Source organism: Formica exsecta, unplaced genomic scaffold (genome assembly GCF_003651465.1).
Source record: "Formica exsecta isolate Colony F162 unplaced genomic scaffold, ASM365146v1 scaffold394, whole genome shotgun sequence".
Classification (NCBI taxonomy): domain Eukaryota; kingdom Metazoa; phylum Arthropoda; class Insecta; order Hymenoptera; family Formicidae; genus Formica; species Formica exsecta.
In genome coordinates this window covers 955,961-967,078 of record NW_021851177.1, presented here as the reverse complement: position 1 = coordinate 967,078, position 11,118 = coordinate 955,961, and the positions used below count along the sequence as shown (strand labels likewise).

At 35.1% G+C, this 11,118-nt stretch overlaps 1 protein-coding gene across 3 annotated transcripts in view; it reads left to right on the top strand.

Moving 5' to 3' along the window:
* LOC115239749 overlaps positions 1–11,107 on the top strand; it is a 28,911-nt gene extending 17,804 nt beyond the window's left edge. For all 3 annotated transcript variants that reach the window (XM_029814439.1, XM_029814440.1, XM_029814442.1), the window contains 4 exons: positions 4,366–4,468; positions 4,550–4,736; positions 7,850–7,931; positions 8,682–11,107. In XM_029814439.1, coding sequence (XP_029670299.1) covers positions 4,366–4,468; positions 4,550–4,736; positions 7,850–7,931; positions 8,682–8,828 — 519 coding nt within the window. In that variant the 3' untranslated portion in view covers positions 8,829–11,107. The remainder of the gene's footprint in view (positions 1–4,365; positions 4,469–4,549; positions 4,737–7,849; positions 7,932–8,681) is intronic.
* Positions 11,108–11,118: the final 11 nt, after the last annotated feature.

Below are 11,118 nucleotides of genomic sequence, written 5' to 3'. Positions count from 1 at the left end.
TTTTTTTTTTTTTTACGGTATAAGGATAAAATATTTAAACGCATTATATTGCGAGAACGTTGTTTCTTGAATTACGAATAGATTGTCATCGTCATTATACTATGTAATTATTTTGCGATTATATCTATTATTACATATTTGGATTTTTTTTCATTTTTTTTTTTTTTTTTTTGATTGGATCAATAAGATCTACGCCACTTTCGCGGAAATTTCATGTCGAATACATGCGATAATGTGGCGTGACAGGGATACGTTTCAGCGTTAATAGTATACAATATGTTGCGATGTCTACGTTAACAATGTATAATTCAGCACAATTAGCGAATCATCGCGCAACGTGCTAAACATATTCATGTGATGCCTCGAAAACTATTAAATTAATCATTACTGATATTAACTTTCTATCGACAAAATTATCTTGCTTTATAAATAACTGACTCTTTTATTCGTAAAAAATATATTAATAAACGCGATAATTAATGTAGAGAAAACATAAAAAATATGTGACTAACCTGATTGCGGAGCTTGGCGGATGAGGAGAGAAGATCCACATGTACAGAGGATATTTGAAAAAATTAATATTATAAAAACAAGATACTAATAACATCATATCGTGCGTATATTATTTTTTTAGCGTAGTTTAATTAATGAGATGCGAGACTATTCTCTCACATCTCCTTTGATAAAATTTTCGAGACGGGAAAGAGAGGTGGGTACGTTTTGTTATAGTTCCGAGAACTGATTCCTACGTAATTGCACGTTTAAGCAACTAGCTCGTGCTGAGAAACCAATTGGAACGATAACGAAATTACATTGTCACAGCGAATGGGAGTAGTCTCGCGTCAACCTCTGTACTGGCAACTTTGCATCAAAACTTTCCACCGCTGCGCGAGTAACCCTGTTAGATTGACGAACATTGGCCCCGAGGGATCGGCGCCAAACTATAGACGTCGCGGTAATTGAAGGGTTTATTGCAGAAGAAAAAGAGACAGAGTTAGAGAGAGATAAGTCCATTTTGATACATTTTTCAAACATTATAAGAAGCTACTCTAAAAATCTCCTTATTATGTTAAACAGGCAAGTTTAAATCTCTTACCGCAGTTTTCAGTAGGTATAACATATATTTACACAGTTATATATGGTAACAAGCGCATTTTGTGAATAAGATATCTTATCTCGTCGAAAACTGAAATGATATTTCCACTGCCAAAGTTTAATTAGATCGAGTTACTTTTTCGCAAGAGAGGTTTCTATATCATTAATATAAAAAAATATTTTGGTCTCGAGACTTTAGGATCGAGATCCTGTTAAAGTTCATCTAAAAGTAGTCAAGGGAGGAGATTTTATCCGTTTATTTGCAGAGCGTTGCAGCTTAATTCATTAGCTTAAATCCAAAATTACTTTTTCTCATAGTTCTAAAATTATTCATGTCGCGATGCATATTTTCCTGGAAAGAAAAATTATTTAAATTGTCGGCGGTCACGTTACATCAGATATGTTTATTGTGTCAAATTTGTATAATCCTTACGCAGCTTTTTATGATTACACGAGAAAAAAATGACTATTTATTATTTTTATATAGATGGCTATTATGAATTGAGAATTTAGCACGCTGTTGCACGAAACTCTTCAATAATTTCTTTCATTCGGTCGTGATCTGTTTCCATTGCTGGGTCACGTACGTACCGGTAAATGATTTTATCTGTGGCAGGAAAATTATTGATTCTTTACGTCATCAAGAATGAAAAAGTATCAATCCAATGGGCAAAATGAGTAATGGGGGAAAAACGATACGAGACACGAAAAACATGAACGAGTGCGCGATATAAATTTATGTGAGAGAACAAAGCGCGGCGATATTCGTTGTTCGATGTATGCTCCCGTTAAAACGGAAAAATTATCTACCTTCACGCTGAATTGCTGCACAATTAATCCAGAGGCGGAACGCGCAAGTAAATCGCGGTTGGTAATTTTTTTTTGCGCGCTGTAATTCAACCACATAAAGAGATATCGCGGAGGAAGATACATAAAATAAAGGGAGATGCGCTTTTGCTAAGAAATTAAATTATGTCCAAATCTCTCGCGAGGGGGGGGGGGGATGTGCCGCTGAATCGCGTAGTTCATGAAATTTTTTGCACGCATGTGGCGGTAAATGCAATAAATTGGCCGACAGGGAGAAGTCACGTATTTATTTATATATCGCATGACGGATGCGGCTACGTGAAGCTCGGCGTGGATGAAGAGAAAAAAGTTTTTACGCGGGTATAAAATTCATGGGAGATTATTCTACCGTTCTGCGCTCTTCGACTTCTCTTTTCCAAAGAGAAAACGTTTCACCGTAGAAACGTCATGCTTTATATCTTTCAATTATTCGACAGACCGCGCCTGATATTCCGCGGAATATCGATAGCGATTCTAATCACTGATGTGGACGGGGATTATTTCCCCGGGTAATTAGTATAATATAAACAGCATTTCAGATGTGGAAGCTTTTGGAATTACCAGTCGGTTTGGGGTATTGACAATTCCGCTTGAATATAAATTTATCGAAGCGATTGGCACTCGATATCGTATATATAATTTATGTAATCGCGTATTTGTCGAAATGTTACCAATGTTGTTCGTGATATTATTGGCGAATTTACATCTGATGTAAGTTTAATTAACTATCTTAGCGCGCATGATGACGTGCAAAACGGAAATTACGATTGCGTCTGAACACAAGATCGAGTAAGTTAATCGAAACTGCGCCTGGATAAGTTACGCGCTGACATTTGTGCTCCGAAATTGATATACAATTTCGAGTATCTTTGTAGGAAGCGCGAAGTAGCTAAATACTCCCCGTTGTATATAATGTGCACGCATAAATCTGAAGTTTCTTTGTTCATAGGACTCTAGCGGGTGATTTGTAGAAATCGTTATAAGTTTTTGCAATAATGACGTTGCATAGTCAAAGTTATGTAATTCGTGGAAATTGTGCAAATGCCGAGACGGGGCGTAATCGATAACTGCAACGACTTTTCCAATCGTGGATTTATTTCGCGAAACAGAACACGATCGTGCTTTACTTGATACGAAAGCGTGGCGTTACCAATTAAATGCAATCGGCTGTACGATAATTCATTCGTTACACAAATATAAATCTGCCTTCGAAAGTGTACAGTTTACCGAAAATATATCAGTCGGTCACTCTCTCATGGCGTGATAATTTTATCGTTATAATGAAACTATTTTTTTTTCTTAGATTTTCTTTAGGTTTTCGGAGTTTCCCACGCGTTTTCTAGATGTGTCTTCTCCAGAGGAGTATGCAACTCTTAACTTTTAATTAACCGCTTCTCCACACATAACCGCGACGCGTTACCAGTTAATTGAACGATCCTCCAGGCGCCTTCCTAAGCATACGACCGGAAAGTTTAAACTAAAATTTATTAGCATATCCCACTTCGGCTAAGTTACCTTCTTATTACGCACAAGTTCCTTCACACACTATGTTTATCCCGGTGGATTAAATCGGGGGGTCAGGTCTCTACATCCGTACTTTTCTCTCTTTGCGCTCCTATTTCCCTTTCCGTCTCGTTGCCGTGTATCTGTCCGCGGGTATGGATTTATGATGGGCGAATTTATAGCGTGTTTTTTTTTCTTTATAATAAGCCGAGGGGCTTCGTAGTACCTAGTCGGCTAACGAGACCGACATTTTGATGAATGAATGCTCGACTTGGCTCACGTCGGATCAAACGACTGGTATACTACTAATTATGAAGCACCGGATCTGTGCGAATAAAGCGTTGATCTTCCTTTTGATTCGATTTTATATTTTCTTTGTGTATTCTGCATCTCCCCCGATGTATCGCGTTGAAATGCTAATAATATTTTGCTAAGAGTATTTTCAAATTATAAAGCATAAATGATTACTCATAAGATAGAGATTTTCGAAGAACAAAAATGAGTCTAGAGAGAAAAAAAGTTATCTTGAGCAAGAATAGAATAAAATTTTAAGTCGCTTCTTTCTCTCTTTCTCTCTCTCTTTACTTTCCAGAAGATTATATTTAGAGAGAATTTTTGTTCGCGCGTGTCATATAATTTTATAAAATGTCATTAATGTCTATTTATTCATACAAAAAATATTTAACATGTATATTAAATTTCACGAGATTTATATAAAACAATATTATATAATGTTTAATTCAATAAAATGGAACATACACACACAAATTTATTTGAATAATTCCCAAAGAATGAATACAATCGTTTAAAATAGAAGGTAAATATCAAATTTACTGTTGAATAGAATTAAACATAATCAACAATAAAGAGAGAGAGAGAGAGAAAAACGCGTTTAAAATCACTAGCTTTAACGTGCTTCAGGGTTGGACGAACAATTCGATAATCGACAAGCTATACAAGAGAAACATGAATCCTCTGGCTGTTGCGGACATGAATAAATTCTACGATGACAAGGCGACGCCAGGTAAATAGTAGAGATTGCTACTTGCTTCTTTTCGATACTGATGCTGGAATCTCGTTTCCGGATCGGTCTTTTGCTTCACAGGTATCGCATCGGAAACACAGCCGTTGCAAGACTCGAGGAATCCCTACAAGGAGGAAATACAGGTGTACGAGCTCACGGGCGGTGTCGAATTGGTACCTTTGTTAACTAGTAGACGCTATCAATCGAATCCGCAGACCACACGCTACCTTGTCACGGATGCCACTCGTCCGGGATACATGATAGAATCGTAAGTGCGAACATCTGCAATGATTATTTAAATATTAGCGTGTTTATTCGAAATGGTTGATGAGAATAACATTTCTAAACTTGCATAAAAATTGAAAACTCCAGATTTTGATAGTCTTGCTTGATATTTAAATACAATTGTAGTATTAATAAAATATGTGTACTATTTGCTTATATATTTGAGTGTAATATGTTATATAAAATGCTCTAACCGCGTTCATACGCGCAAAAATGAAACCTGTAAACGTTGAAGATGATATGTGTTGAGATAAGAATAATCGATAAATGGTATGGTGTAGATACATAAGTAGTTGTAATCACTTACATTTACTCATTACTGTAATTGATATTGAAAGCACTTACTCTTGTTTCGTAATTTCCTCGATGAAAACATTATCGATCACTCATTTAGCTGAAACAACTTCAAGCATTTAATGTTTCGCGTCTCTTCAATCGAAAGACATATTTATATCAGAATATTAAAAATGCAATTAATTTTTTTAAATGTTGTTCCACACATTAACCGGACATACACACACACATATGTCTTGCATATTATTATATGTATATTGTATTATATTTTGCGTGTTCTTATATATTTTTGATATACATGCACTATATTTGTGTGGCGTTGATTTTTTGCTTTATATTTCAGAGCATACATTTATTAAGAGGTATGGTATAAGACTTTCCTTGATATTTTTCCCGCTTTTTATTTTCTCTCTTCTTTGCAATTCTTGACTTATCTCTCCTTTTTTAATTTTTCCAATCCGACATAAAAATCTGGCAGATTCATACAAAAACATATGCAAAAAAGATGTACTTTTATAACTCATCTTTTGTTAATACATTTAATGTGTCTGATCGTAATTCCGCTCTATATATGTATGTGTGTGTATGTGTGTACTATTAATTTTTCACTTGTATCTCACAAGTATGGTTAGCACGACGAAACACGGTGGCAACTGTAGAATTGGTTAGTAGTGATACGACACTCGAGGGATGTAACTACATTACAGGTAATCAACCAATTGACCTGGATGCACTCGACCTCGACCATTTCACCTGTCCGTTTCTGGTCAATCTCACCCTCATTTTCCTCCCTTGTGCGCTAACGTCGCTCTAAATATTCATCAGCATAATTTCCCTCGTCATCATCGTAAAAGAATATTTTTTTTAATAGAGAATACATTTTCTTGCAGAGAATGAAAAATACTTTTTCTAAAAAAATCATTGATTGAGAGAGAGAGTATTTTTACATAAACCTCCAGCACATAAATATATTGTTGCAGATCGACATTTTACGAATACTCTTGTTCTAGAATTTCTCGAGAAAGAATTAAAATTCCAATCTTTTGTTTTTCGAGAAATTATATTATGTTTATATATATATATAATAAAATATTAATGTTTTTTATATAATGATTGCAATTGGTATACATATGCGTTTACTAATTGCAATCATTATATAAAGAACATTAATATTTTATTTTAGCTGGAAATTAATTATACATTATATATAGAAGAATGAAAATTTAAAACAACCAATTGTAAATTACAAATAATACATTTCCATACATGCCATGAAGTGCAGTTTTAAATTAGATATGATTGAAACGCTACGATTTGAATGATTACCTTTTTCTTTAAAAGTATTTTTGTTCAAAGCTTGTCATTAAGTTGATGAAGTAATTATTATAACTCTTCTTTGACTTTGCATTCGATAGCATAACATCGATTAATTGTTCAATAATATCCTGCATGTAAACAGTCGCAACACTGGACACGGACAGCACCATCAATCTGTCATGTAACGAGATACTTTGATAACGTTTAATGGAATAGTGTATAAAAGTTGCGAAGGAGGTGTCGCGTTGTTTATATAACGCAGCATCCAAACATTGCGCGATGCCTGTAATAATTGATCACCTCGATTACTGTGCGGTGATAACCCGCGGTGGAAAAAAACACGGCGGTATAAGTTTGAAGTGCATTATTCACCTTTTTTTGCAATTTTATTTTAATTTACTTTATTACGACAAAGTAGCATGTAGAACGCGCCGCGAACAATTTAATTTAGATTGATATAGAGCGATTTTATTCGCTTTTTTCGAAATTCGCTATGCGAGATATTTGCAGTTATTAGTACAGAGTCGTTAAAGATTATTCAGAGCGGCATCGAAAATATCGGTAACTGGATATTCGGGCGAAAAGCTTTTTCTTTCACACCTCCTGTTAGCGAGTCGACTTAATTCAGCGTTTTAATATTGAAACATGCAGAGCCAAATATTTTACTCTTGTCATTTTAAATCATTTATAATATTTATAGATCACGATATGAGGGTACAATTTATGCCAATTATTTTCTTTACACCGTTTTCGATATATTATTGAAGAATCCAATAAAAAAAAAAAAAAAAAAGAATTCTTCTGAAAAAATAGATAAACTATATGAAGAGAATAAGCTGGCTGATGAAAATAAAAGAAAAGTTAGACAGTTTTGCACATTAAAATATAAAAGTATTTTTAAAAATATATAAATCAATTTATTGTGAAAAAAAAAAAAATTATTAAAAAAACAAAAAAAAAAAAAAAAAAAAAAAGAATTCTTCTGAAAAAATAGATAAACTATATGAAGAGAATAAGCTGGCTGATGAAAATAAAAGAAAAGTTAGACAGTTTTGCACATTAAAATATAAAAGTATTTTTAAAAATATATAAATTTATATAACTCTTTATCTATGATTTTTATGGACGTGCTGCAAATTTTACACACTTTTTTTTCACAATCGTAAGTTATCAAAGTGTTTTTAATTAAACTGAAATATTTTATATCCAATATTGAATGTGCCTATTCGCATATATGCACAAATACATCTCTTAGTCATTCATTTGGTCATTCTATCTTTACCTTTTACGATATTAAATAGTTCGTTCGAGGAAATACGATACGATTCGCTCGTGTTACTTCAGATAGTGTTACTCTCTTCGAATATTTATTCCCCCGTATAATCTGTGTTTCGACGTATGTGGCCTCGCCATTTCCCCGGGGGCGTTGTGTCCATCAAAGAAAGGATATGAAAGCTGACGAGAGCGTCTCCCTTTCTTTTATAGGCTTCGCGCGCTCGACATCGCCAACCAAGAATACATCGCGGATCTCGCCGAGCAGATACGACGTAAACGAGACAGCGCGCTGGTAAGTGTCGTATGATCGATGATGATTGCGCGACGTCGAAACGCTAATTCAGAACAGGATTAATTGTGTCGATCTCTCGCTAATCTCGTCGGACCGTCTGTTATTGAATCGAATTGGCTACGCGAACGCGTACGAATTCTGCGGATGAAATGAAATCAAACGATCCGTAAGGATCATATTTACTAACTTCAAAGTGAACCAAAAATAAAAGCAAAACTAAATTGATCCAAAAGCTCTTTGCTCCTCTTCTAAATTAACTCTATTTCGCGGCAAAAATTCGTTACAGTGGGCAGATGTAGCAAATATCGTAATATGCAAAAATCAATAAGTAGAAGATATATATGAAAGATGATTTTTGAGATAACTCCATTAGCAATTGAATTATAAAATCTTTAGTGTAATAAAAATATAGATTATAGATTAACGAAACAATATTGAGATAATAGTTATAAAAATTGTAAATATATAAATGCTAAACTAAATAAATTATATTATAATAAAAATAATATTTAAGAAAATTATCTTGTTATAAATACTTTTTTGTATATTATCAATTTTTTTGCAAGCGATATTTGAAATATTATTTCGTGCTTATTAAAAAAATTATCACTGTTTCGCTATGCTACATTTTACAAAATGAGATATTATTCCTGTTCGATTATGTTTGGCTACGTTTGCATGGAATATTTTTCTTTCTCATTCAGTCTCGTTTAAAGTTACAAATCATTTCGTACCTCGATCTCGTTTCAGGAGGAACGGCGAGTCGAACAAGAGAGTTGTCGCAGGCACATCGATACTTGGACAAGGCTATGGGGTAGACCGGGTCACGGTGCCCCTATAGATCACGCCCAACGGAACAATCTCTATAACATCCTCCATCACTCGGCTATCTATTGAATTTTCTCGTAAAACGTTTTGCTTTCAGTGCAAAAGCGGAGAAGCTCTCGTCTCTGTAATGTTGTATTTTATTATACGAAACGAATAAGATAGCTATTAGATACCGATGACGCGAACATAAGATCAGTCGTTTCCGCAAGGGATAGTAGTTAGGCATAAATAGTTTTTCATTCTCTTCGAAGTAAATGTATGTGACGTGCATTTAATAACATCATCCCGTATGCGAGCCGCTTTTGAAGTCATGTCTCAATCAGGTACTGCAATACATAATGCATTTAAAATATAAATGCGATTTGTTTTATTACAGTATTAACAAGATTTTAGCGAACGTAAATTATATCATTCTCGGAATAAGCTATTTATGGACGAGTGATGTGTGTTATAAAACGTCATAAAATATGTTCTTGAATTGAATGAAAAACGTCATCAACGCCTGCGAGCTTATAATTGGGAGTATTTTCCGCCGTTGCTAAAATCAAATCTCAAATGAAATTAAATGAAAGAGCCAGTGGAAGATTATATGAGAATGGAGCAGAGAATTATAGGATAAAAATATGTTAGCATCGGCGTTCTTTGTTTCTCATGAATCGACTTGACATGAAAAAAATGAAGAGTATATCGGATAACCCATTAAATTTCATGAAAGCCTTGCAGGAGAGAGTGAAGGGCAGCTTGATAAACCAGAGCCATGAGTGACGCCGCGATTGACCAGGCCTCAAAGGAGCAATCTCGTGAGAACCTAGTTGCTATACGGGTCGATAGGTTTTAAATTTCATGAACACCAAGGAACGGTCATTTGAATATATGTATGTATAGGTGCATGTGATATAACGTACGGTGCCGTGAAAAGAAACGTTTCTCATCAGTCATCGTGTCATCTCGATACATTTTGTGCTTCACTTTTTTGTGCTTTTATAAAGAACATCTATTTATAATTTAAACTTTATTTCGGATGCTTCTGAAACGTAAACAAAACCTCAGAAATTTTTAATTTTAGAGCTAAATATATATATCTTTTATAAGAGGATACCAAAAACGTTTTATTATATACTATTTGAATTTATCTGGAGTCTATCTATCTTTGGTAACTTAAAATAACATATTTAAAAAGTCTCGTTAATGTCGTAATTACACATACAAATAATTAATGATATTTAATAATTTATTATGAAGCAATAAATAAAATCATATTTCGCGCTGTGAATTTATAATAATACAAAGTATTGATTTTATATATTAGTGAGATTTTTCGGAACTGAGCTCATATATTTTATACGCTACTTTAAAATAAGTGACCCAAATCAATTTCGAGAACATCTGATTTTTTTGTCTTTTGACACATCAACATTCATTAAGATACTTAATTAAATGCATTAAAACTATTTTTACAACAGAGATGCGAATCTATTCGAAGACGATAGAATAACGATCTGTTACCTGAATAAATTTTATGTTTCATAAAAGTCAACGGCAAAAATATCTTCCGCGCATGTAAAAATTATCTGAGAATTATCAGCGCACAAATCTAGTTTACCGTTCGTAAAAGTTGAGTAAGCCCTTTCTTTATTGATCCTTTATGAATAAAATCTTTGCTTTCCAACTTACGATTAGATGCGAATATAGCACCGCGTTTCGGACGCGAATCGTAAATTATCAAACTGCGCGACGCGTTTCCCGCGGTTATATCAGCCGATTTGCGTAACACGTTAATTAGACATTAAGTGCTCGGTAACGGGGTACAAAGCCGGAAGAGTAACGGCAACGCCTTTAATGGATGTGGGTTATTTAATTTGCGCGGCTGCTGTTTGGCGGTGCGCCTCGGCGCGGTTTGTACGCGGAAAGGCGCACCTTCATCCTGTTTCCGTCTGGAGAGCGTAGTTTCAGTTTTCCCATCCTTCCACCGTCCCCGACGGTCCCTTCGCTCCCTTCGTCACCTATCCACTCTCGGAGCACGGAGAGAGAAACGACCCACGAAATCTCCTACCTTCGTCGTGCGCGCATCTCTCGATCCCTCCAACCATCCCACCGCTGTATTCCTTCCCCTTCCCTCTCCTCTCTCTCGCTCTCTTTGTCCTGTATCCATCCCTTTTCGCTAGCTACCAACCACTCGCGCTTTTGCTATTGTCTGACTATTGTGCCGCTGTTACCGCGGTGTGTCGGTCCGCTTGTATAAGGGTGATTCATTTTCTGGGAAATATCAGTTCCTGCGCGCCGCATGAATTTCGACTCACGCGAGCGCGTAAAACCGCGCGTTCTGTGTGTAGTTCTCCCCCTCATTCTCTCCCCTTCT